At 45.8% G+C, this 27879-nt stretch overlaps 1 protein-coding gene across 2 annotated transcripts; it reads right to left on the bottom strand.

Annotated features, from left to right (window-relative positions):
* Window positions 1-82: 82 nt before the first annotated feature.
* Window positions 83-27879, bottom strand: AP2M1 (adaptor related protein complex 2 subunit mu 1). 2 transcript variants are annotated; one of them, XM_082288263.1, is made up of 11 exons: window positions 27814-27879; window positions 17306-17418; window positions 11656-11921; window positions 10171-10253; window positions 5916-6051; window positions 5678-5819; window positions 3248-3367; window positions 2593-2728; window positions 1768-1865; window positions 1510-1621; window positions 83-1199 (listed from the first exon to the last, which is right to left on the bottom strand). In XM_082288263.1, the coding sequence occupies exons 2-11, from the start codon at window positions 17377-17379 to the stop codon at window positions 1065-1067; spliced, it is 1302 nt and encodes a 433-aa protein (XP_082144389.1). In that variant the 5' UTR covers window positions 17380-17418; window positions 27814-27879; the 3' UTR covers window positions 83-1064. The 2 variants fall into 2 exon arrangements, with proteins under 2 accessions (XP_082144389.1, XP_082144390.1); XM_082288264.1 differs by lacking the exon at window positions 27814-27879 and adding an exon at window positions 26858-26879.

The raw sequence follows: 27879 nt of genomic DNA, 5'->3' as shown, positions 1-27879 counted from the left end.
AAGCCCCAAGACATTGTGGCACAGGGCCAGGGCACAGCCCATGCTCTTGCAACACCAGTCCCAAACAGCAGCACAGACAGCCTTCTCCATTCTACATACTTTATTAGATTCAGAGCTGGACAAATCACAAAGTGTACAAAATGGAGACCACACTACCAGAAGCAGGATTGTGGGTTGCAGCAGCATTCCTACGGCCCAGAAGCATTTGGTAGAAGTGTGGAGAGGGCAGGCTGGGTCAGGGGGCTCTTACTGCCAACTGCATTTGAGATTCCCCGAGGACAGACCCTGTTCACATCCTGACAGAGCTCAGCCGACCCACACTCCCTGGGACAGTGGGGCTATGTCTCCAATTTGTTTGGAAAGGACAGACTGGCTCAAGCCAGCAGTGGGAAGGGGTAAATGCTCAAAGGACCTGAAATGCTGTGCCACCCACATACACACCAGCAAGAGCCTAAACCCTCATCCTTTTTGGTCACAAACCTTCCCACGGCAGGACTCTATACTGACAACTTTGCAAGAAATAAGGTGGTGGTGAGATCTGGTGAGCCCACCATCTCCTGTGGTGGGAGCCCAACAAACTCACCACCCCAGACATCTCAGACTGGCCAGCAACATCTACCACAACAGCAATAGCTAGTACAGAAGCCAGGGTAACTTCAACTCAGATTTGTCCAGTCTATGTTTAGGTCTATTCTACGAGTACATATGCACAAGAACTTCAAAAATACTAGGATATGATGCAAGTAGTGAGACACCAACAGAAGAGGAGTTTAATGGTGGACGTTCCCTAGAAAGATCACGAGAGGATGGGAGTTAGACTAGCCCTTGCCCACCCTGGGACGGGGAGCAGGAGGCTGACTGCACCCCTGTGCACAACTGGGTTCTGAACTTCATCTGCAGCGTGGGTGGTAACTGAACACAGGCAGGCGAGTCCGCTCCCGGGGTGAGCCACAGGGTCTTTCAATCTGCATCGAGGGGCCAGGCAGACATCTCTGAATGTAGCTGAAGACTGAGGAGAGGCAGAGCATGGCTTGGAGAAGAGGGAGCCTGCCAGCCTGCTGGGGCTAGCATCTGGTCTCGTAGATCCCACTCCGGCCGATGTACCTCACCCATTTTATCACATCATGGTCACTGTAGTTCAGCTTTGGCTCAAAGACTTTCAGGTAGCGCACCTTCAGCCCAGAGGGTGCAAATGGGACCTATTGAGAAAAGGAAAGGCAACAGAGAGCATTGGAATGGGTGTAAGATGCTCTCTGTACACAAATGCCAGAGGACCCCCAGGCAATGCATCTAGAAACGGACATCAAGAGCCACTGTTCCCTACTCCCTGCATGCAAGGCATCAGACTCCTGTGGCTTTAAGGACAATTTTGTTCCATTGGCTTTGCCATCTGGCTGACCTCACCTGTCAGCTTGTGACAGGGAATGCTCAAACCTGTGTAACTCCCAAGAGGGACTGACAAAGCTTCTCTAAGGTTGGCTGCATCCTGAAAGGCAGACAGGCACTCACCTCAAAGTTCATGGAGATGGGAGGCCGAGCCCACTTCTTCTTGTCATTGGTGGGCAGCAGTTCAATCTCCGCGCTGATCTGGGATTCCTTCATTCCAGCCATACGTTTTATCCTATCGGAGAAAGCCCAGAAGTGACAGGGTGCCAGAGTTTATTCTCCTCTTCACTACATAATCTCAGGGCAGGCAGGAGCACTAAACAGACCCTGCCTCCCCAAGGCCTGCCCCTGCAGCACCCCAGCCCCAACACGCTCACTTACTTCCAGACAATGGCATTCTCACTGGCCTTGTACTTCGCCTTCCCTTTCATGCAGATGACTTGCACTCCACTGGTATTGAGGGGTGTTGGGATCCGGACCTGGAAGGCACAGTCTGGTGAGCAGGGGCAAGGACATTGCAGCCTGGGCACTCTGGGCAGTCTCAGATGGTCTGTCCTGGACCCCTTGGGCCTTCTCTTCTCTCTCTCCCCCAGCTCAAGGCCCAGAGAACATCGGCTATCACAAGGCATCTTAGGCTAGCTCTCCCTTTTCTTGCTTTGAAGTACAGGTTCAAACACAGTTCCATAACCCACAACAGGGCAGAGATCTCCATGCTGCAGGAAACCTGGCTAATGCTGGGAAGATCACCTCAGGAAGGATGCCAGGGTGGCCATGGCATTGCAGCAGGCTCTGGACAGCCCAGCCTTGCAGCAGTAAGCCTTCTAAGATGGGGACTAAGCTGCAAAGCCATCCCTAGCCTGTCTCACACAGCTCACAGCCTGCTGCCTGTCTGACATACCATCAGATCGTGCAGACAGAAGAACATGAAATTTTCACAGTGGCTGAGAAATTAAGCGAACAGTTGATGCAGGGATGGAACGAGGCCCCTGCCAAGACGGCTGCGCAAATGAAAACAGCTTCCACCTCCCTATTCTACAGCAGCTCCCTCCCACAGCACAGCAGCACCACACATCTGAGGGGTACTCGGTTCACTCTCTCAGCCCTGTTCAAGCCTGAAGACTCATCTGTGAGGACTCCACTGCAGGGGACATAAACTAGAGGCGTGATTTCAAGGCACAAGATACCACAGGTTTCTTTTCCTCTTACCTCTATCTTCTGGGCCAGCAAGGAAGGTTTGAAATTTGATTTGATCACCACCTTGACTTCCAGCTTGGTCCGACCCACCTCCCGCACCAGTGGGATCACACGGAAGGGAAGGATAATGTCCTTAGTGGTTCGGTATCTGCAGGGGTAGAAGCTACAGTGAACTCTGAGGAGGAGTTAACTCCCTTATGGCCTCCAACTGCATCACCCTCCTAAAGAGACAGCCTCTGAATATGGCAAACATCTTAGAAAGATCAGCCAGAAAGGGAAACATCCCAGAAGGAAACAGCAGTTAAGATCTATGCTGCTGTAGGGCAGCAATGGTTTCTTGAGTCTCAAGTTTTATGGGTGGTTCCTGCCAACAGCCCTGTTCAAGGACACCAGTTTTAATCACTAAAAACAACACATACGGCAAGCTCAAAAGTGAGAAAACCCACATCCAAAGCCATGTTTGTGGCAAAAAAACCTAACTACACAGCTGGGCTTCCACACTTGTAACAGACAGATTTGTGGCACACCCTACAGATTCCACTCTGAAAAGGTGGTGGTAAGTGTGTATTTAAGTGCTCAAGGGCCGCAAGTCAGCCTGGGAGCAGCAACACTACTGTAGCAGCAAGCAGATGCCAACACCAGCCTGTTCACCCCCCACCAACAGTACCTCATGAGCTCAAATTCTCCATCTGGTGGAATGAAGCTGATGCTCCTCTCAGAATCAAACTTGCTGAGCCTCACACACTGGTGGAAAGTGCAGTCATCAATGGCAATTGACTGTTTGCCACTAAAAACACAAAACACAGTTAAAGAAGCACAAGCTGCAGCTCTGGTATCTTGGTGCAGTCAAAGTCTGTCCAGGCAGAAACTACTCTACAGAGCATGTTGCCATCGCAGGTGTCCAGGAAATGGGGAGGCAGGGAGAGATTTAGGGGATAGCAGCCTCTTGGCTCAGACTTTCCTTGTTTCACCACCACAAAAATCGTATTTCAGGAAGCTTGTTTGAAAGAATTTTCTCCCTCCTCTCCCCAAAGAGGAGAGATCTTAAAAGAGCACCCCCTTCTGTCATAGCCAGCAACACAATGCTTGGGGTCTGCCTGCCAGCAGCACTCAGTACTGCAAAGGCAACTCTGCCAACCCAAGTCTTCTCACAGCACAGTTCAAAGGAGAGAAAACACTTTCCCGTCCACAAAGCTATCCCACTGCCACACAGCCAGGAAATGCCAGATTCAGAGTCTTCCTGTTCAGAAATCTCTTCACAGCTGTTCATTTCCACACTACCAGCAGGTGGTCTAATTCTGAACCGAATTGCCAAACCACAATATTGTGACGTACAAGTCTGTATCTCTCCTTAAAATCTACAGAGCTACCACCTGCCCATGTAGGCACACCAGCCTAACCTGCCAGCACTGAACTTGTGCCAGGCACTTAATCCTGAGAATACAGGACCCAGGCCAGCCAAAACCCCTCAGCTACTGAGAGGAACCAGAATTCAGGAGCAACAGAAGAGACAGCAGTGTAGAGAAGGTGCAGCAGTGTATCAGTGGTATCTAGGTTGCCCCAACTGCTGGAAGCAATAGTACAATCATGCCAAGATAGTGTGAGCACTACAGCAGGTTCAGCTGTCCTAGAACCACCATTACCTACACAAAGGGGAAGCAGACTGACCGCAGGCTGACTGGCTGTCTAGCTACACAACCACCAGTGGTGTGGTTTCTGCTTCAAAAGGAGTTAGTCTTTCCTAATCTGTTGCCCAGATGACAACCAATGTTAGCCAACTAATTCCTGTTTCTTCGGAAAACAGTTGGGAAAACCCTCTGCCGAGCACTTCTCCAGGTCTCAGGCAGCATTACTCAGGGTTGGCCTTGCCACATTCTAGATCCCAAAAAGCAACTGGCAGCAGCTGTCCACTTTGGTCACCTTATAAGTAAATGCTTCTGGAGAGTAACATCTCCAAGCTGGAGATACCCACTGGATAATCACAGCTGGAGAGAACCACCTACCAAGAATCCCTGTTCATCTTACTTCTGTAACTCAAAAAACCAGCATTATTTACTGGCAATTGGCACAGGAGGCAGTTGGCACAGGAGCTTTGGGACAGTGTACTGACTCTTCAGCCTGCGTAGTTGATATTTTCACTAGAGTAAATCCTCACTGGGCCCATCAGCCACCTCAGGCTCATCCATTTTACTAGCTCAATTCAAGTACAGGAAAGATGGCTTAAAGGTGACAGTGAAGTGATAGCTCTTGGCTTGGTTCTGAGAGAAAAGGCAAATAGCTCAGCTCCATTTACAGGAACCATCATGGAAAGTGTCTGAGATCCAAGTTACATGCACAAGTCACACGAAGCAAGAGACAGGAGGAGAGCAGAATGCACACACAGCTGAAGCAGATTATCTACCTTCCCAATTCACTGGGGGTCAGCAAAAAAAAAAACAAAAACAACCAAGAGAAATACAGATGAGTTGCAAATGGTTAGTGAGACGAAAGTGGCAGTCCCTTTTCTTTTATCTCTTCACCCCAAGCAGGAAAGCTGGAGAAGGTGTAAGAGCTGTTTTCAGCTTCAATGTGGGTACTGACTGAGGTGCAGCTGGGAGGGAGGGTAGCTGGACTCTCAGAAAGGATGTGCCTGCAACTCACACTGCCACTGATCACCTGTAATCAGCAGGAGGGGCTTCCCCAGTTTCTGTCAGCTGTTCTACTTTGTGAGAACAGTCCAGGTAAAGCAGGCAGAGGCATTCTTTCACTATTTCTTGGGAGCACTGCTACTGCTTTTATGATTAACAGCCTCTGCACTGAGGAGAACTGCTAGAAATACAGATTCTGGGAAAATCCATCTTGGGGAAGTGTTTCCAGGTGCAAGAACTCTACACTTAAAACTGTGAATCTTAATACTTAAAGAGCTGTAGAGGCCCTGTATTGAGGGGCCCTCAGACTGGTAGCTTGCATGACAACTGATCTACCCAAAGTTAGCAGTACCATCTGAAGGGAAGAAAAAAATGCAGTTTTTCGTCTGTCAGATCAGAAAAACTATTGAGGGCTGCCTTTTCATAGCAGTCCCTGGTGGCAAGTGGTCACCAGGTCCAAGACCTCTTACCTTTTCCCCGTTTCATCCGCAGTCCCTTTGCCCTGTTTTTCAATGACGATCTTGTCATTCATGCCAAACTTGCACTCTGGCATTCCACTCAGATAACTCTTCATCACCACTCTGCCAGAGACATGGGCACTCAAAACCTGACCTGGTAAGAGAAGATCACAGTTCAGAACACTTTCAAGAGTCACCACTCAGAAACTCTGAGCGAGAGAAGGATGCCAGCTCAACACCTCCTACTTACCCTGTGGGGACATTAAGAGATTCACACTCTCCAGCACATCAAGAAAGAGTTCATTGCGACGGTATTTGATTCCTTCACGTCTCCATCCAATCTGTCCAGTCACCTGGCTGGTGATCTGGGACTGCTCCTCCTTAGTCTGAAGGGAAGAAATAACATCTTAGACATAAATCAATTCCTCTAAATAAATTCAAAGACTAAGAAACCTTGATCTAAATCTAAGAGCAAACACTTGCCATTTATTACACATACATGCATTTGCCACTTAGATACAGGTGCTGTCACACCTTGCATGATTTGGTCATTCCCTCCTCAGAACAAATTCTATGCCTAACCAAGAACTGGCCATAGCAACAGCAGGGAAAGTTCCTCTGCTTTGTTAGCAAGTCCATTAGGCTACATCTTAGTGCAGAGAGGCAGGGATTCTACCAATGGCATTCAAATCATGTCTCAGACTGTCACATCAATCCACATTAAGCAGAGAAGCTTAACATGTATTGATGTAGCAGTTCACACCCTTACCCAACATGAAACCCCAGGGCCAGAAGAGAGCTAATCTCCAATGCCTGTTTCTTAGTAACTGCAGTCATTAGAGTTACATACCATCACTAACCTAATATGCATCTGACAGCACCCAAGCTCTAAGCCTCCAAAAGGCACCAAGGGTTGTGTTGAGAGGCACAGAGAGGTTTCCTACCTGATGCTACAGGTGGGGTCCAGTCACACGGAGAAAGTCAAGAAGTAGGTGTATAGTAGCAAGTGCAGTGTAGACAGGGTTAACAGGCAAGCAGGTCAATAGCAAGAAAAGGAAGGAAGGGAGAAAGAGGCAGATTAGGCTTAAGGCTACCTGAGGACAAGAAAAAAGCAGGTCAGCTCTTTGTTAATTAGGTAGCTAATTAGCACAAACAAGATGAGGGGTTTTGACCTTTAGCTCCCTGCAGGAAACCCAGCACTCCAAGCAGTGAAATGGATTTTCAGGCTTGGCCCATTATGGACAATCCAAATACAAGGCGGAGTAGAGCTGGAGGCAGTCAAAATACCACTCCCAATAATGTTTCTATGCAGAGCAAACTCATGCTGGTGCTCCTAATGCAAATCCTGGATGTTTACCACGTCACAGATACCCACACTATGGGAAATACCAAGCACTTTGGGTGCTGTATAAAGCGATATCCTTGTTAATTCTGCTCTTCCACCACGACAACTGCACAACACACAAGTGGGTACTCCCACAGCAGCCTTGCAGTGGGCCCACAGGGTGGCAGTACACGATATCAGGTTCACACATGCTCTTGCCACAGACATGGTCACTTCCTGAGCAAGCACAGCCATTGTCACATCATCTCAGGGACAGTTTTGTATTCCCCTGAGAAGTGCCTAGGTAAGTGCTCCATACAGTATGCAAAGTACCTCTCTTGTCTATCCCACAAAAAAAACCACTGCCACATCTGCCTTGTTCAATGCCTTGTTCAGGCTTTAGAGGAACACGCAGATTTATTACCCAGAGCTCTGGCTTCCAAAGGGACACTGATCATGTGATGACATTCCCATCTCCTGCAACAGCACCAGCACCATGAACCTACACTTACTCTGCAAAGTGACTGGATAGATCTGGAAGCAACTGCTGAAGTTGAGACCACCCAGCAGCATGAGTATTCCCTAAGGAAGGCACTGAAGGCACCTGGGTCTGGAATTTCTCAGGAGCGGGGGCTTCCCAGAGCTGGACAAGTCAGCTAAAATGGCCCAAGAATACCCACCTTGTGCTGAGCTGCCAGCATGCTGACTAGGCTGAAGACAGCCAGCTACCAGCAGGTTTTCTCGGATCTTCCAGCTGGTGGTGGCCCTCTGCCCACTTTAAAAAGTAACACCAGCATTCTAGCACTAAAGATCATCTATGGCTTGGGGAAACATTGTAACTAAGGGTTGACCAACTCACACGCCCAAAATCACTTGGAGGGGAAGAAAATTACAGTGTACATCTAGTTAATGAAGTCCGGACAAATGCAGATAGAATCTTAAGAGTGAGAACAGTACATGCAGCACAGCTACCTCAAGCTGTAAAAGCAAGGTTTAGCCTCTGCTGGAGGAAGATATCCAAGCCAATGGCTTCATCAGTTCTGCTACAAGACATGAGCACACAGCCTGCAGTCCTGCCATTTCAGTAGTGGGTTACTTAAAGTGCAGGGACTAGAAGTAAAACTACATTGCATACTAACACCTTTTAAAACCTGTGTGGCACATCAATCCATTCCCAGAGCACACAGCTATTTCCTTGGCAAGCAGTGCAGCAGTTTCAGACACGCTTTCAAAGAGAATAAAGCAGATCTTGTATTACAAGATCACCTGCCTGGAAAGACCACTGTAGCCATATAGGGAGGGCATTCAGAGCACAGCAGCTCAGTACGCCTCAGACTGAGAACAAAGAAAAAAAGTCGAGTTTGGAAAGTCTGCCATAAGTGGATTTTGCTCCTTAAATTCCACAGGACACTAGCCCAAGGAAAGCATCAGCAGGAACTAACCAAAGATAGGGAACACAGATGATAAGACCATTCAGACCCAGATTTTGGTCCTGGGTACCTGTGTGACCTGCCTCTAAGTCAATGAGGAGCTGAAGGTTAGAAATACCAGAGTAGAGAGCAGACAAGGAAACATGGCAGGTACTGTTTCAAGTGGTGCCCTTGCCATCCTGCACCTGCAATGGATTACTTCTGCTTTTTGAACTGGGCTCACAAAGTTCCAATACTGAGCAGAAGAACTGCTTACTTGTGTAAAGCTGACAGCAAACTCCTCTTTGTAAAGAAAGGATTAAACCTGTTGTTGAATTAAGCATGATGCTGTGACAGTGGTTTGCACACGAACAGCATGAGAGTTTGTTAAAAACAACAGAAGCAAGAAAAGAGCAAGGGAAGGAAATGAGGGCGGTGGTTAGTTTTGAGTTTTTCTAGGAACAGGAGCTGACTCAGCTATCTTCAGTGCTGACTGCCCAAACTGTCAGACTGCAGAAGGCCAGAGATTTACGCTGGGACTCGTGATGGGGACTGAGACCGGATGCACTCACATCTGGCCCTATTGCGAAACAGTGTGCCGTTCTAGCGGGAAATACCTTGCTCAGGGGCAGCTTCTCTCTCACCTCCTCTTGAGATGCAGTTAGTCTTGCTACTAGATTAAAAGTTTAAAAAGGAATTCTCAGGAAATCAGTGCTGATGAACTGAGTTGAAACAGAGCCTCCAGAGACTCTGACCTCTGCTAACCTAAACAAGAATGGTCACCATGCAGGCTCTTGTTTAGCCCTTTGCTTCTGTTTCTACCTGAGGCTGAAGCTTTACTCTGCCACAGACTGCTTCAGAATGGACTCTCAGCTTTTTTTTTCATTGCTATGCAGGGGAGAGGACTGAGTTTTAGGCTAAGTCCTCATCACTAACTTGCACAGTTGTGTCAGATGTATAAGGTGGACAATATTCCTTGGGAACATGAGAAACAGACTGAGTTTCCCTTGAATTCAGAGGTTGAGCATTATCTTATGAGACAGGACGCCTAGTTTTGAGGACTGTACCTGGAGTAGGATTAGAACTAGTTTAAACACATTCCCCAAACCAGTCCAACTAACCATCTTTTTCCCAATACGTCCTTTATCTTCTAACTCCACATAAACTTTGTTGTAAGGGTTAATACTATGCTAAAAGCACAGCAGAGATTCTCATCTCTAACACAAGAAAGCTCAGGCTGTACTGACACTGACCTGCAAGGATGTTACAGGCAGAAACAGAGCAACATGAGCTTCCTGACTAACAGCAAGATTCACAGGGCTGAAGAATACTTCATTATAAGGTAGGCATGAAATCCTGACAGCTCAAAGCACTGAAGGCTGGTGGAGAACAGACCTGCTCAGTGAGATTCACACAGAAAAGAGCTACTTCTGGTTCAGCAGGTAGATTTGTTTATCCTCTCGGAAGCCGACACAGAGCAGAGGCCAAAGCCAACAGTCATTTACATGCAAGGGACTTAACCCAGCTCTGGGCTCTTCCTCTTGCATCTTATTGTGTGCCAGGGAACATGAGGCAACACAGCACAGGGACACCTAAAACAAGGTGCCACTTGACCTGATATACACCCCTGCCAGGGTGTTCTCAATCTACTCAGGCACCCTCCCTCCACACAGGTCAAATGGTTACCTAGTAATTAAGACCATACTCTCTCAAACAGGCTTAGAGAAAATTAACCAGCAGAGCAGTGCTGTACCCCAAATTCCTCTGATTACCTGACTCTTGATGCCTTGCTGAGTGATGAAAGTCTTCAGGGCCCCTGTTTCAGAGTTCTGAGGATAGCCAAAGTCCAGGATTTCTACAGAAGGGTAAAAGGTTAGTTCAGAGTTTCAAGGTATAAACACATCAACTATGCTAACCATTCCTATAAGGAGAGAGGCAACTAGTGCACAGATACTGCTTACATACTGAATTTCTGGATAAGTTGCTGTAGCATTCCTTATCAAGAGAAAAGAATCATTCTTGCTACACTGAGTTCCCAGAGCAATACTCTGGAGTTGAGGGGTGGTGGAAAACTGTCCAAGTGATGAATTTGCCAGTTTTTAAACAAAACCATACCTCAGGACTAAATATCAACTAACCTAGCCATGTGCACAGGGCACACTGAGGAGTTCTTCCAAAAACATCCATGGGACAATAGAGGGTTTATCCAACACCACAGCAATTTTATCTTTGCAGGTTTTTTTTTTTTTAAGTTTTGTTCTTATGAAGATATAATAAAACCCAAAACCTAAAACAACAGCTGAGTAGTGGCACTGAAGGATGAGTGTGAGAGGGAAACAGATCTTAACTACACACAGTGCACTTAACACCTACTCCCCTCAAAGAGGAAGGCAACAATCCACAAGAGATTCAGAGGGGAAAGAAGACCACTAACATGATACTGAGCAACACCACACTGGGAGGTTTGATCTCACTGTGCCTGCTAGGAGACAGCATTGACTGACCAAAGCAGACAACAGGCAGTCTCTTGGTCTGCCCTGAGGGAACAGGGAAAACATCAGTCACTGTGACCCTTGGCTAAGAATCCCAGGACACACACGTGTGGTGCCTTGTCTGGAAAACACATTGAAACAGAACTAATACAAAAATGCTCATGATACGTGAAACAGGGGCAGCTCAAGGGCAACCTCCACAAGCAGGCTGATATCACAAGCAGCTGAAGGGACACTATTATTAATCTGTGGTGAAATTGGGAGCTGTATCAGTGGGGGAGGTAGGGCTGGGACAGAGAACATTGTGTTTTATTGATTTCCTTCTGTTCAGAATAGAGCCCAAAAGACAACTTACTAGGGGCAATCAACTTCAGCCCAGGATGATTGCTGCCATACACTGCTAGAGCCACCTGAGCACTAGCTGGCCTTAGAGGTGCTACTGACAGTCCTCTTTATACATCTCGGGGTAAGGAAAGCCTGACATCTACACAGGATCCCCATAGAAGCTGAGCTCCAGTACAAGCTGTCTCAGTTATACAAGTGCACAGCTCCCAATACTTCAGGGAAGTGGATCAGCAGAAGGCTATGGGCTTGAGGTACCATCCACATTTGCAGTACAGGTGGCATTAGAAAGCCAAACAAGTAATTTTGAACTCTGCCACACATGTTAAAAATACTTCAAGGATTATTACTACATCATACTAAACTAAGGATTTCAGAATGACCAAGTGCAATATGCCATAGTAGGTAAGAGAAACATCTCACCATCCAGCAGCTCATAGATAAGCACGAAGTTGTTCTTTATGTTCTCCTCACTGATCTTCCCAAAGTAGGCAGTCATCACGTCACACATCTTGTAGAGAAACTCGAACACCATGGCAGCGTTGACATTCTGCTTGGTGACAGCAGCCAGCCAGATGTTGGAGCGCTTGACATGGAAGAAACTTGTGCGGGCGATGTTGGTGACAGGCGAGCGCACCTGCTGCCGTGCGTGGATGACATTGACGCGGAAGGCGTCCACGGCATTGCGCCTACGAAAGCACCACCAAAGACAAATCAGCACAGCAAACGTGAAACCAGCCGGCTGCACAGTTCTGCTTATGCCATTACAGTCAGACACTGACCTACACATACCAAGCTCACCTAGGAAGGGTGCCTGGGGATGTCTCTAAGAGGGACAAGTGAAGGCTTTGAGCAGAGTTAGACACTAAATTCTGTACAAGCTCAAGGAGAGAGAGTGCTACCAGTCTTTAGGGAGCTTTGGACTACAATCTAACTGTAGCCAGAAGGAGAAGCAAACCTCCATCTGGAGTAAGATGGCAAAGAAACTTTCCCTTCAATTAACTTTGACAGCACTCCCAATTGACTGCCATAGCTGGAAACAAACACATTAGCAAGTTATGGCTGGAAGAGTCCAGTTTTGACCAAACACCTAATTACTGTCTATTCTGCAAGCCCAGGCCTTCATAGTCTTGCCCCAAAGCAAGCTGTAGTCTCTCAAGATACATGTCAATGGCAGTTGCTCCCAGACATAAAAGCAAGGAAGAAACAGCAAAACTTGCCTGGGTCACTCAAGAGACATCAGTGCCCAGGAACACTCCAGAAGGGAGCTTTAGTTCTCAGATCCACCTCACCTCCACACCCCACACACCTTGGAGGGCAGGCTAAAAGCAGCAGGAGGATCAGGACCACCGCTGGCTTTCCAGTTACACGTCACCTCAAGACTGCTCTGCTTCAGAACAGATGTCTTGCATCCGGACTCAGAGTCCCCATAGTGCAGTGTGCCAGCAGTACTGCATGGTCCAGGGCTACTTACAGTCAAGAGTTCTGCCCAGTGCTGAAAAAGTGCTGTGCAAGCTGCCCACAGGTGCTGCCATCTTTGATCCAAACTGTCTATACACTAGGAACAGGGAAAAAAACCCTCCTTGCTAAACAGGGATTATGAATGACATTCTGGATGCCAGCTCTTCTTGCACACTGGTCTCCTTATCACGTAACTACAAGTCAGAGTAAACTTTCCAAATTAAGTCCACCAATCCTGAGAATACAGGAAGGAAGCCCAAGTGCTTTATATGACAAGACCAAAACTTAAAGCAACAGTCTACACACAAAGCCAAGGCTCATTTAGTCGTGCTTTATTACTCATACTCTCAGACACTCTGTAGAACAGGGGGTCTGACTGCAGCATCAAGGCCATGGTACTGATTATGCAGAAACATGTTTGAGAGCAGACAGTAATATCATCCTTGCAAGCAAGGATACAGGCATACAAATGCTTGTAAGCACTGAGGGTTGTCAACAATCCAACACACAGTTCCAAGTTAGAAAACAAAGGATATTCAAAGGAACATATGCTACCACAGCAGGTGTTTGCTCCTTGAAGGTCTGGGGATGTATGTAGAAGTTTCATCAGTAAACATGCTCCCCCATAAGCAAAATTCTGGCTTTGAATACTTCTCAGGTTTTATTGCTCCAGAAGGTTTGCAAGTTGGAGTCAAATTACTATTTCATTTCTACTTTAGTTTTTCCATAAGAAAATAATTTAATCTACTATAAAATAACAATATCTAAAAGCCCCAATCCTCCCCTCCAGTAAGCCTTGCAAGGAAAATTCAGCTTGTTCTGGAGCATTAGCCCTCCCAGCCTCAAGTTCTAACCCCCTAGAAGTAGCACCAGAACCAGTCACCAGACTGGTGCACACTAGAGGAGAAGCCTCAGGTCAGGGAGGCTTTGCTAGCACACCAGGTGCCCACTGTGCAGTGCCAGTCGTGGCCTACCACGCGTCTCTTACCTATTGCTACAGCAGCCAATGAGATGGGATGGACAGAAATGGCGCCAGCGGAGAAAGGAGGAGTGACAGCAACAAGAGAAAGGGTTAGAAACACACACACAAGGCACAATGAATCCAAAGAGATAAGAAGAGACCAAACAGCACCCCCTCCCCCTGCTCCTTGGCACAGAAGGCCAAGGTGGTATTGGATGGACAGTAACAAGCTACAGCAGCAATGAAGCCCTCGCAAGGTACAACACTGACATGCCACAGTCAGGCTGTCAGCATGGACAGACTTGTGTTTGGCTGAATTTTAGGGCTAACTGGGCATTTAGTCCAGCTGAGCTGCACCTGTATCACATCAGTGATACCCAGTCTGCTCTGCTAATAAAGGTAGCAGGCCTTGGGGTGGAAAAACCCTGAAGCCTCAATCAGAGGCATCACCTGGGGACTGCAGAGTATCAGGTATCTTCTTCCCAGTCTGCCTCAGGACAGGGCTACAAGTCTGGGTGGGAATTTCTATGATAGTACTTCTCATTTGAAGGTGTTTGGGTCGATGCTTTCTGGTTTGGTCCAGCCAACAGGAAATACAGCAAGTTTGATAGAGCTGGAGCACATCTGGAGAGATAGGGCACATCCTGCAGATTCAGACACTGCTCTATCCAGCTTGCACTTTTTCCTTAAGGATCAAGAGCCATGAAGCTGACATGAGGTATTAGAAGCTCAGAAACCAAACACCTATTACATTTAAAGTGCATGCAGTTTGTCATGTAAGCTGCTCAGTTTCAAATAGCTTAAGTTTTATTACATATCTGCATACTTAAATGCAGGTAGGTTCCCCAACAACTAAGTCACTGAAGAACAAGGCACTCAAGAATTACAGCAGAGCCCTTCATGGTATCCTGAATTAAATGCATGGTGTTTTGCCTTTTTTTTTTTTTTTTTAATAAGACTGCTTATACATGCAGCTAGCTGCTGTATGGACAGATGCGCTACATGCACCAAAGCCATTCTAAGTTGCAAGCAAAGAATGTTCAAGTTTTGTAGTACTTCTGCCTTTAACAAAGTCAAAAGAAGGATATCATCATTGTTTGTCACTTTGGTCATTACATCTGAACTAGTATGTATCCTTAAACTCTGCAAGGGGAGGTGTTCTCATAACCACAGATGATCTTTAATATCTCCCAAGTCAGAAACTGAGGCTTCAGAATGACAAAGGCAATGGCCAAGACCAAGGAGTCTTATGGGTCAACCGCTCATGAAGACAGGGAGCAGTTATGCTCATTTCCTATTCAACTACTTCCCAACAAGAAGGGTGGGTTCAGGCCTCAGCACTTCAGAATTACTGCTTAGGAACTAAGAACTGTGTAGTATGCTAGAAGTCTACTAACTCAGTTGTTTGGTTAGAGACAGAACTCCTACAGAGTTGAGTACAAGCTATAGTATCATGGCTATTCCTTTCCCTACCTCCCACTGAGGGTTATGATATTAAAAGCTTTTAAGCAGACCAGACATTAATGCTAATGTTCGGACTAGGAAATTGAAAGATTCTCAGTTTTTTGATTACACCACAAAATAACACACAGCCACTTTGTAACAACTTTTTCTGCAATTGCCCTTCCCTTCACTCTGTTTAAAAAAATTCAAAACCTGCACTGAAGGCCTGTTTGAGAAGAAATCCAGCACCTTGGGGAGCAAGCTCGGTTAACAGCCAACACCAGCTCCACCTAAGTCACAAGACTGACACTTTCACAAGAACTGAACGGATGATTTCACTCAAGGGAACACCGACTCCTCCAGTCGTAGAGAAAACACTGGAATATTTTTGGCACTCTGCCAAGTGAAAAAGTTAAGATAGGATCAAGCAGGAAATCCCATTTTCTAGCTTTGTCTGGCCAGCCAGCAGGAAGTACTTTATCACGTACTGAACATAAGGCGTTCACTTTGTAAGAGAAATGAGCCAAGATAAAAAGCAATAGAATATCACATTAAAAATACCTACTTTGCTCCCCAGTTTGCATCTCCACAGCCATAATGCCATTTAAATTAAAAGGCCTTCTTGAATAAACACCAGTTTGAGAACAATCTTGTAAGTGTTTCAAGTTTGCAAACAACAAAAAAATATTTTTCCCAGAAACTTCAGTGAAAGTGTCCCTAGTCCCCACTTGAAACATTCTTGGAAGCTACCCATAATCCAGACCAGCTTAGGTCAGTCACTGTGATACCAGCTTCACAAAGTCAGTCCTGTCGTAAGAACTGCCGTGAAGAGTTTCAGCTAACAAATACTGAAGACTGATGAGAGTTTGTACAGTAGAAAAGAGGCAAAACATCATAACCACTGGCTTTCTGCTTGAGAAATACAATGCTTCCTTGGCTCAGCTGTGTGTGGAAGTCCTGGAATAACTCAGTCAACCTTAGAACAGGTACTTTGCCTTAGCTGACCTAGAACAAGCGAAGAGACTTAAAAGCTCATTAGGTGAAGCCTCATTACAGACACTGTGTTGACTACTCCCTCGATGGAACAGTACAAGCCTTGACTAGCTACTAGTTCTACCTCAACTTTTAACCTCCACTAGACAATCCATAACCAGAAGGGACATACTCTTCAGACCAGAGCAGTCTGAAAGCAGACTGGCTTGACAGTTTTTTGTAATTTATGGCAACGAGTTATTTCACAGCACATCCTACCACTAGTCATTGTGAAGACCTGGTACAAACTACTTTTTCCTAAACTGGCCTGAAGGCTCTCTCTCACTGACCTTTGAATTAACATCTACCACAGCTCTGCTTCTGTTAGCTCTGTCTTAACTCTGCCAACTTAATTACTAACTTCCACCTAATGCCTGATACTAATGGAAAACCCACTAGGAAGAGCACCATTGTGCACAAACCCCTTAAATTTAAGGTTTTCAGCCCAAGCAGCACCATCACTTATGGTTCTCTACAGCACTATCCACTGCCTACAAGACACTGTATTTTTAGTAAGATACCTTCTGGGAAGTAGCAGCCTAAGGATTGCACAGATCCAGTCTAAGTGAGCATCATAACACTTGGGGGAAGTGCAATAAGACACCTACAACCTACTGAAGGTTTTCAGGGCTTCCCACAACTTTAGTTACCCAATGGATATAAGCTTTTCACACACAAGGCTGCCATACAAAGCTGGGGGACAGAAAGCCAGCTATAGGAGTACAGCCATGGCTGTTATGAGACTGCTTGCAGATAAAACTTTCCAAGACCACAGTCTCCTGAATGCCTGTACTTGATGTTAGACATCAGTGCCTGAAACTAATTGAGCCCTGGCTGTAGTGTGTGGCAGACAGTTCTCACATTACTGCTCCTGTAAACTTTAGTGATTACAGTGAGGTAGGCTCCCACACTGGCAGTCCATGTTGCTGAAGCATTTGGAATAATGGCCAGATCTCTACCATCCAAAAGAAAGTCCCAGGTTTGGCTGCAGGCCATCCTTCACTGTAGGTGACCAGGGCTTAAATTTCTTTTTTCTAAGCTAAGCCTAGAGCAGCAAGTTGAGTTGCAGTCTTACATGCATGCACAGCTAATGCAGAACAAAGCAGCTCTGGGTTGTTTACCACAACCAAAATGAGACAAAAATGCAAAGACCAGGGATGCAACAGAAGCACTCACCCGATGTCATCCCGGTAGACGCGAGAGATTAAAACCTCTCCTTTGTGATTATAGATGAACAAGCCTCCGATCATGATGGAACTTTAGTTTTCACTTCCCATGTTGCTTAACACCTGAAGCAAGAAAGAGCATATATTAGTACGCCACACAGAAACAATTTGTAGCCAGGACTAAAGCTTAAAACTGGCACTGAAATAGAAGCTGTCTTACTTCTCATTCCAAAAACCAGCATGGATAGATCTGTCCTCAAGGACAACTATCCAAAACATACCCCTTGAATGTAAGAAAAAACACAAGCCTGGAACTACAAGCAAATCAAAGACCCCTTACTTCTACTATAAAGTGTCTATCTCCCTAATGACTGAGATACAAATCAGATGCAATTCATAACTCTTTCTGCATGCAGTTCACACAAATATCTGAGATGTCACCAAGCCTATCACCACATGACAGGGGGTTCCTAGCAGCAAGTACATCTCTGTTTGTTACCACTTTTACATAGTTTTTACACATCAGTGTAAGAGTCTTTGCTAATCCCTAGCAGCCATATTGAGCCACACTTCAGAATTCAAACTGAGAGTCATTTGGCCATGAGGTACCACTGGAGCGGGAGGTCACAATCATGACTCACTCGAACTGGGAAATAGTCCCTCAGAAGTTACCCTCCTAAACTGCTAATCTTCTCTTTCTTCAAAGGAAGACTGATTTGGAGAGAGTTACAAGGCTGGTAGACATTATTGTTACAGAAGACTTTTTAAAATGTACAGCTACTTCACCAGATCCCATTCCTGGAGCCTTATGCACTCCCATTCACTTAGGTCAAAGTCAAAATACCCACAGCAGCAACTGCTTGGTTGGCTTAGTCCCAGGAAGAGAACTGCAACTGTGACAGGGCAGGCCTTGGGTGATCACACAGGTACTGCTTAGCTTGGGCACTGCAGAGCATTAGATAACAACCATCTCCACACTGCTGTTTGGGTGGGTTAGCCTACACCCACTGGTATGGGCTGGGTGAAATGGATAGGGAGAGGCCGACCTAGAGACAGATGCTGACAGTGAACTGATACGTGTCTGCTCAGGAATGCTGCAATGACAAAGTCAAAGTGACCCAGCCTTGGATCACCTCAAAGGTCAGGAAAAAAAGAGAATACAAAACCAATACACACATCAGAGGGCCTAGAGGACTTCTGGATTATCAAGAGTAATGTATCCTCTAGAAGTTACATCCAATAAACTACAGTAGCTGCCCATTTGAAGGAACTACTGCAGACGCGAGTTCTGTACTAAACCAAGGTTTATAGTGCAGTCACTAATTTTAATTTCAGCGAGACAAAAAAGGAATTTTAAATTTCCTAAGCCTTTATAGCAAAATTTTTAGCTACATCTAGTGAGTCCTCAAAGAATAACACTACTCATACTTCTCTGCTATAGGTCTTCAGCTTCCAGACGGCTGCTTCTGCTTATTAAAAGGGAAAAAAAGAGCCAAAAAGTTAATGATTAAGTCAAAATAGAAAGAGACAAGCAGTTTTCCCAACGCTCAGTAGTGAGCTTTCTAGCTTTTATTCCCACATTCTGCTGGTCAAGTATCTCTGGCTACTATCGTGCTGCCTTCTGCCACTTGTCAGTGGCTTCCTGTGGCACTGTCACCAACATTTTTTCATGTCTGAGACTCCATCTAGCACAGAAGAGCTTTTCAAATATGGTTTTCTTCCATTCCCAACTGTGACACTTTATAACTTCGGGACACAAGTATTTAATTTACTTCCAGGATAAGTCTCTGTAACCAAACCTATTAAGACAGAGGCAGCACATGGTCCAAGATTCCCATGTAGTTCGAGTGGGAAAAGCCTTTGTGGCTGCTCACTGTCTCATGACCAAGGCTACAAACTGTAGTGGCAGCAATATCAGCATCCCCACAGCAGAAGACAATCCCACTGGTCAACTGAACAAACCCAATTGCTCAGATTTAAGAAGTGGCTGTACCACAGACTCACAACTACTTACACAAAGCACACATAGTCCCAACAGGCTTGAAAAGGCCACGTAGAGGTAATGTGCAGAGCTGGAACCCAAAACATGGAGAATTGAACACAGCTGCCCAACAAGACAGGCAGATGCTGAAACATTTGCAAGGTCATTCACACAGGCCAAACAATGAAAAAAATGAGAAACATTATGACAGTGAAAGCAACTTGTTACCCACTCTAGAAAATGCTTTCCTATCTACTAGTTTTTTCATTCCAGATAAGAAACAAGTGCTGGTTTCCACATTCAGATATGGACTATTGCAATCAAAGGTGAAGAAGAGCTCCTGCGTTCTCTTTAAGACTTCCATTGTATAGAGCAGCTTCCTGGAAGCTTATGCAACTGGGCAAAGCTGGATCATAAGAATCCTACAAACACTTTCCAGAAGAATCCTAGAAAGCACATCCTTAAAAAAAAATAATCTCCCCTCTTGGGTTTTAATGCTGCTTAAGTTATTTGTTTCACTATTTTTAGTATGAAGGAAATGTCTGCTGTGATGAGCAACAGGATCAGACATGCAGCATATACAAGACAAAGCCTCTTGCCAGCATGACAAGCCAATCACTTTTTGAAAAAGCCTTGATTTGAATATTTACTAGATAACTATAAAGCACATAGAAGATTGCTGATCAAGCTTTGCATTGGAAATTAAAAGCCTTCTCTTAGGAAGATCTACAAACTTTAAATGTTGACTGAAATAATTATGCCATGCTTTCTCATATGTTGGGTTAGAACATATTCTGTAACAGCTTTGCTGAAGTTACAGGCAAAAAAATCAGCATTTTTAATTGCATCACAGTACCAAGCAGCAGAGTCAACTGCTTCCTCATCTTACACGTTAGTAAAAGCATGTTAGATAGAGAGTAGATAGTCCATGATGCAAATACTTTCAGTCTTTAAAAAATTCTTCATCAATGCAGTGAAATGCTAGGCTTCTTCCTTATATAAAATAAACCAGGAGATGAGCTCAAGCTTCAGACTTCCCATGCAAAGTTAGCTCCTGGTTCCACCTTCATTGGCATGTTTAAGAGCTGTATTGGTTCATATTGCAGAGCTATTGCTCAGTGTCTTGTCTCAAGTGTTGCCAACAAAGGGACGGTCAAGTAACAGAACAGGTCAAAAAACCACAAAAACAACTCTCGAGGAGTTTATTGATTTAAGAGCTCTCGATGGATCTCTTAAAAAATATTTGCCCAGCCTCCTCTCATCAGCAACATCCCAGGGCAAAAACAAACAAACAAACCACACTGCAATTTTTTATAACAGCTGTACGAAACACCCTCCTTTCTGCCTTAAGCCTCCTTTTTCTTCTTCTCCAAGCTTTGTCTAGCAGCCTCCAGTTCAAGTACAGGGAGAAGCAATTAAGAACTAGCCCGCATACTCTATCTCCAGGCCACTCAGAATTTTTCAAATCTCCACTCCATCACACCTTTTCCAGAATTAGATGTTCCCACCTTATTCAGTTGCTCTTCAAATGAAAATTGCTTTATGCTTTCATCATTCTCAGCGCCTTCCTCTAAACACTTTGCTTCTGGAAGTGAGCATAAAACTGCACAAGTTGTTCAAAATGTAAGCAAAGCACAATACAGACAATGTGATAATCATACATAGCCCACTTTGATCTTTTCCTAGTGATTCTCAATATTTCACTTACATTTTCAAACTATCACTCAGCAAGAAGCTATTTCATCATCTGTCCTAACTCCAGGATCACACTGAAAACACATGCAGTATAAACCCCTTGCTGCATGCACTCCCATCTAATGGCATCAGAGAACAAGGAATTCTCAACTACACAAGGTATTTAACACAATTATAAGCAGATCTCCCTTGTCTGATAAACTTCAGCCTCTTGAAGAGTTCCAAGCATCACAAGCACAGACAGCACAATGGCATCTACACAACTTACAGCAAGTTCAGTTCGGTGCAGGGCTGCTCTCTGCCCGCCTTCACCAAGCTTGCCCACGATGGGAATTCAGGGAACATGGACAACATTCCAGTCTTTTGCTCAAAGCTTGCATTAAATCCCTTCAAGACACAAGATCAGAGTGACTACACTCCCTCTCCACAACAGAATTACTTCCATCAGCTCATGGAAGCATGTCCACACAGCTGGAAACTCAAGAGGTGGAATAAGTAGCCCAGACATCTATGAACAGAGAGGAAAGCTATACAAAGGGCAGAATGCAAAAGAAAGTTGCTTAAAGCTCAGCAAGAAGAATGGCTCTTTAAGATGACAATGGCTATCCTTGAAGTGCCCGCAGTGAAAATAAGCCTGCTTTGTTTTGATCTTCCTTTGTGTTTCAAGTTCCACAGATACTCCTTTCAACGATTTCAAGGTTACATTGTAACTAGAATGAGGATTTTAGTGGTACAGTTTAGACATAGTACAATCTTCCACATATTTTACAATAATTAATAGTTTTCTTTACAGATCAGCTTTGGAAATGAAAGATCCTAGTGCTTGCAGTGGTTAAGAACTGCAGGGAAGAGGGCTGAAATTAATTTCAGGCTGACATTCAGTGACTCATGGCTGCTGGAATCAGAAGGCCTCAGAATAAAAAATCCAGCACAGGAGATGGGTACATCTGCTCCCTGTGCATTAGCAACATGACTCAGAAAGCATTGCTCAAGCAGCTTTCAATGACTCATTCTGCTCCTCTCCACAGTCAGCCTTTTCTAGGGAGCTTGCTCTACACTGGTTCTGAGTTTCCTCAGCCTAATATCTCTCACTGTCAGACACAGTTTAAGAGCAAAGCCCACCACTTCTTCAACTGTTTACCACCAAGTGCCTGGAAACCAAGATGACTCTAGCTGAAACCTTTAGGTTAATGATGCATCAACTGCATTTTCAGAGCTTGGCAGCTCCTCTCCTTCTGTTTCACTAGCTTGAACATATGGCAACCTGCTCCACACTGGTAGCTACAGCCCTGTTTTCTACTTACAGTATGGATGGATTTATTCTAGTTAAGGTACAGGGATGATCCACATGCATGTTGAATTCACACCAGTTGGTGAGTAATCACCTTAATTTAGGAGTAACAGCCCTCTCCCAATACACTCTGCATTCTTCAAGCAGCTACTGGGGTAGATGTAACATCTGAATGCAGCTCCTACAAATACTTAAGGCCAGTAGGCTTCCTACCCTCCTGCCAAGTGCTCGCATTGCCATATACTTCCATTTCAACCCATAAATAGAAAAGGAGCATGAAGGGCATCACAGACAGACCACATACTTATATACATGCTTATAAACCCACCAGGAGTTAAAATGACATGGAAATTACTTTTCAGAATGCCTTTTTACTCAAGTGAAGATGAGAGCATTAAAATACACTTTTAGAATAACTGTGGCAAAGTTACAGCATTAAGACAGCCAGCTACAAAAAAAAAAAAAAAAAAGTACATGTATAAAAACAAAGGCTGGGATGAAGATTTTAATGCATTTCAGCAGTTACATAACAGAAAAGCAGCAGGATTAGCCGGGCCTACAACAACTGACACGTTAATGTGCACTTTCCTAGGAATCACGCGTACTTGCCTCAAACGTCTCAGTGCTCCCACTGTGCAGGGGATGTGCATTAAGCACCCCTCTCTCAAACCACCACAACATGCTGGATGAAGCCCCAGAAGTCAGTCTGCAGCAGGTAAGCTGCAGACCATAACCAAGGGAGTGCAGAGAAAGATAAAGACACGATAAAGCACAGTATCTGAAAACCTACTTTTGCTCACTGATTCTATCATAGATGGAAAATGCTCTGTTTAGTAGGTCTGACCTAAAAACAGGTGGTTCTCCAAAAGTCAGACTTGTCCTTTCAGGCCTACATTGTACCACCCACTTGGAATGCATGGGTGAAGTCAGGAGCACAAGCTCAGGCAGCAGGATCACGTTGCTGGACTGTCAGTTTCACATATTGTGGGATGCAACAAGTGGCTGGACTGGGAGCTACCTAGTGAGATGATGCACTAAACCTGCATTTATCAAGTGGAGATACAGCAGCTCCCTCGTGCAGCATGTGACAGCCCAGCATTCCTCTTCCATTTCCTCTTCATCAATTCTGATTTAGAATAGCTGTTGAAAAATGAACAACATGCAGCATGGAGCTTTCTTAGACTAAACAAGGCACACTAAGGAACCAACTAACCAGCACAGTTTGTTCCCTCTGCAGGTGTTTGTTTGTATCTGCAGCAACTCTTTCAGAACCATCACAGCACACAGTACCAATGCTGTAGTTTCTGTCCAGTGCACTACCCTCCCATGGTCTCTCTACTAGAGAAGCCACAGTATCACACCAGCAGTAAGACACAACTGCAGTATCAGTCATCTGAATTCTAGCCTAAATCCCAGATACACAGATATTCAAATGAGTGATTTTCTCCAATACCTTTGTTCCATAACCTGAGGTCTTTCACATGACACCACACAGGCCATTAACCCTTCCCTGCACCAGGAGAGACAGCTCCAGCTTCAACCTACACCACAAACTTTGGAACAGAGTTCTCTACCTTTTGCAACTGCATCTGCACAAGTAAAAACAAACAAACAAACAAACAAGCTGATCTGGTCAAATTTGTTGCTTAGGAAAAACAGTGACTTTTTAGTCAGTTTTCTGCAGTGGTAAAAGGAACACGGCTGCAGTAACTCCAGTTTCACATCCAAGGCAAGAGATACTTGTTCTAGCTCTAAAAGAATGAGGAACTGTCTAGAAGAAACGTGTCACTAGCAATGTAATGTGCCTACAGCCTAATGGTACCAAAGTCGCCATAAATTTTGGGTGTATATTGGTATTTCTGCCTCAAGAAAGCACAAATGCACTTCTCTGGATCCTTCCATGCCAGCTTCTCTAAGTCCAGCATAGGCAGAAGCTGAGGAACTCTTGAGCCAGCCTGTTTGCTCTCATGGCATCTGCTCAGCAAACCCTCTGTGTCCTCTCTTCAGAGGTGCAGTGGTGACACAGCAGCTCAAGAATAACTGCTCAGGAGCAATGTGACTGCAGCAGTTCTTAGGCTGCCCCTAACAACATAACTACAGTTTCACATTATCACCCACCCCAGCAGCGCCAGGATTTGATGAGCACCAGTAGCATCACCAATGAGCACACTTGTCCATTCATTTTAGGGGGCAACTTATGGGATCAGCTGTTATTTTCCCAAGCCAGTTGTGCGGGTGATATTCTTACCACAGAGATACCTGTCCTGGCACTACAGGTGGGGAAAATAAGCCTTCAACCAACCACTGACAGAGCAAGCCACTGAGGCTGGATGAGCAGAGCTCAGGGACTGCTGCTCACTTGAAGAGCCCTTTTGGCCACAGCTCCAGTGTGAGACAGGCCATGAGCTTCATCGAGTTTCCTGTACCATCAAGTACAGGGTAAAAATAAACACAAGTTGATCAGTAGTGAGCCCAAGACCCAGCTACTTGGACTTTGTCACTCCCATTAAGGGGCTGGAAGTATCCCACAGCACAGACATCACTTAGCTTGAATGCAAACAGGAATGCTGATTTCTGTAATCTACAGAGCACATCCAGGAAAGAGCAATCACAAGTCAGTTCATAAGCTGGTGTAAAAAACCAACCCCTTTAGTAGCCTATTAAAAGACAGTTTGGGTTCTGACTTAACAGTAAGTAAGACTTCTGTGCATTAATGAGCTTATCTAACTAAGCAGTTCAAGGTACAATAGCTGCTGAGTTCTCATCCAGGAAGAAACCAGGAGAGGTATTGAAGCTCTTGAGGGCAAATCACCAGCTGTAACCATTTCTGCATTCCAGAAATCAGTATGATCTTGGACAAGTGACAGTAGTTGAAGCAAGAGGGGGATTAGTCAGACTGCTCTGGCAAACTGGAGCTGAAGGGAAAACCCATCCTTCCAGGATAGCCCTAGCCATTATCAACCCAGAAGACTTAAGGCTCAAAACAATGCCATCACCCCACCAGCTAATCTAAGCACCTAAGCTTTGCTTAGAGGGCTGCATTAGCCACTTTCCAGGAGGCCGTGGGCTGCACTTGGTTTTAAACAAGAGTATCTGCAATCACTTCATCCTGGGGAAGACAGGCTGCATAATTTACTTAAGGGGCATACCCTGAGCTAAAGAGCTCCTGAGATAAACCCATCAGTTTCAGAGAAACTGTTCCTATTTTAAACCAAATCCCATAAATCCCCATAACCAGTGGGCAGAAAGAGAAGCACGTTCTCTTACCAGGCTCTCCTACAGCCCACTTCTGCGTGCCATACTGCATGCAGCCAGTCTGAAGAGTAACAAGAGATAAATACTGGGAAACACAAGAAGCTCCCTTACTCCAGCAAAATATCACAGGTACAGCATTTAACACACCTCTCCACCATATTTTGAGCCCAACCTTATGTGAACAGCCCCAATGCCTTCTTCTATTTCTACCAGTTCTACCAAGGCATTTCTAAAGTCAGTTTGAACTACTTGCTTTTTACTCTTGAGCTAGAAACCCGAACAGCGATTTGCTTCCTATGCGTCTTCTACCAGAAGAGATTAGAGGCACAGAGTGGAGTTTGAGTAAGAGCTTGTATTCTGCACACCACTAATGGTCTAGGTGCCCTGATGTGTCAGCTTTTCTCTCTCTACTCTTACTGGAGAGCAGATAACTGCATTTCACATTCTGTGCCTCTGCCTGCAAGCTTTTAGCTGAGCTGCCAACCTCCTGCCAAGATCAAAATAATACATGACTTGCCAGTAACTTTTGACTCAGTAGGTCACTCACTAAAGGAGAGAAGCAGACTCTGCCTTAGAATCCAGTTATATTTTGGCACCACAGGCTGTACGTCCATCCATCCTTCAGTTAGGCCCAAGAACAGCCTTTAAATACTCTAATAGTCTTCAGTAGAATAAGCTTAGAAAAACAGTGCAAGACATTGTGCTGCAAAAGACAGTCTTGGCTTTACCTCTTCTTGATGCAGGGATGAGGAAGGCAAAGTTTAACTAGGGTCACAGGAAGTTTCTTTATAAAGCCTGTTTTGTTTAATGACTGTTCCTGCTCCATCAAAAAAAAAAAAAAAAAAGAGATCGTATCAAACTAGAATGCATTTCCAGTTCCTCATGTTTCAAAGAATGTAACCCTTCACAGCCTCAAGATTCAACTCTCCAAAAGCCAGGACTATGCTCTTTCGGGAGGAGGAGGCAGCCGGCCATGATACCCTTCAAAGACACCCCACCGCTCTCCCTGGAACATGGCCATTCTGCAGACCAAAGAACACCAGGTATCTTTGTCACTAGATGTCAGTAACATGGCATTTCCTACAGAAGAGCAGTGATGCCTGCCTTCTGACAGGAAAAATATGTAAGTAGACAGTTTGGCAGCATCTCTTCAGATTTGAGATTGTCCCCCCAAGCAAAACTCACAGGGACACACACAGCTTTTACTATAGGAAAAAATAGTAGCTACAGCTCTGACAGCATTCAAGCAAATGTTGCCCAACCAAACACCACATAAGCCCATATACAGTTAGAAGCCTGCAATACCTAGACTTCCAAGCCACAGAACCATCCAGACTCACCTATCTGGGCAAGTTCCAGGCTCAGATTTTGGCAGCCTGAGGCTAAAACTTGATAGCAGCTTTGTCATACTAAAGCAAGCAGAAAACAGATCATGGATTCACACAGCTTATGGAGAAAACACTAGATCAAAAGCAAGTCACTTCCCAGTGGGGAGAGAAATCAACTGCACTGAGCGATAAACACAGGCTGTGCTTTCCGCAGTTTTACTGAATCCAAAAACCTAGTCCTGGGAAGAATGGATGCGGAAATGCATCCAGAAGAGCCGCTGGATAGGAGCCTGCTCTAAGCCTCAGAATAAGCAGTTCAGCATCAGCAGCGCTGCGTTCTGCCTCAGCAGGTTTTCCAGGGAGGAAGCAGAGTGCAAGCCATGACCCAGCTACCTCACGTTTGGATCAGTAGTACAGGCAAATAATTCTCGGAGAAGTTCCAGCGCGATCCGACTGCAAAAAACCTTTGCTCAGGCTGACCTGACGCATCGGTGCCGGCCTTCCTGTACCACACACAACCCGAGCCCGTCCCCACCCTCCCCCGGTGCAGCACCGCAGGGCTGCCACACAAGTATTCCAAGCAGAGAGCTAATTAACAGCTGCTAATAAACCCCCTGAACCCCAAGCAATGTACGAGCGAATGATGGGGTCGCCCAGCACCCCTCAGAGGAAACTGAGAAAAAGCCCTCCCGGGCGGCCCCGCTTCTCTCCCTCCCTCCCGGCTCCGGGGGCACTCCCGCGCCCCTCCCAAGGGCAGCCGGCGGGACACCTCGCCCTGCAGCCGGCTCCTCGCCCCCGGGCCTGCAGACCCCAACCCCCAACCAGCGCACAGGGAGCCGCCACCCCGAGCAGCTCAGCCACCGCCCGGGCGCGGCCGCAGAGCAAGCCCGGCCGCAGGAAGCCGCCCGGAGGAAGGACGAGGGCCACGCAGCCCGGCGGGAAGCGGAGCGCGGCCCGGGGCGCCTCACCTGCCGCTGCCACCGCCGCTGCCGCTCGCCGCCCCGCGCCCAAGATGGCGGCACCGCCCCCCCGCG

Source organism: Coloeus monedula, assembly GCF_965178545.1.
Source record: "Coloeus monedula genome assembly, chromosome: 10".
NCBI classification, from domain to species: domain Eukaryota; kingdom Metazoa; phylum Chordata; class Aves; order Passeriformes; family Corvidae; genus Coloeus; species Coloeus monedula.
The sequence above is the reverse complement of the archived record's forward strand: the minus strand, read 5'-3'. Positions and strand labels throughout refer to the sequence as shown.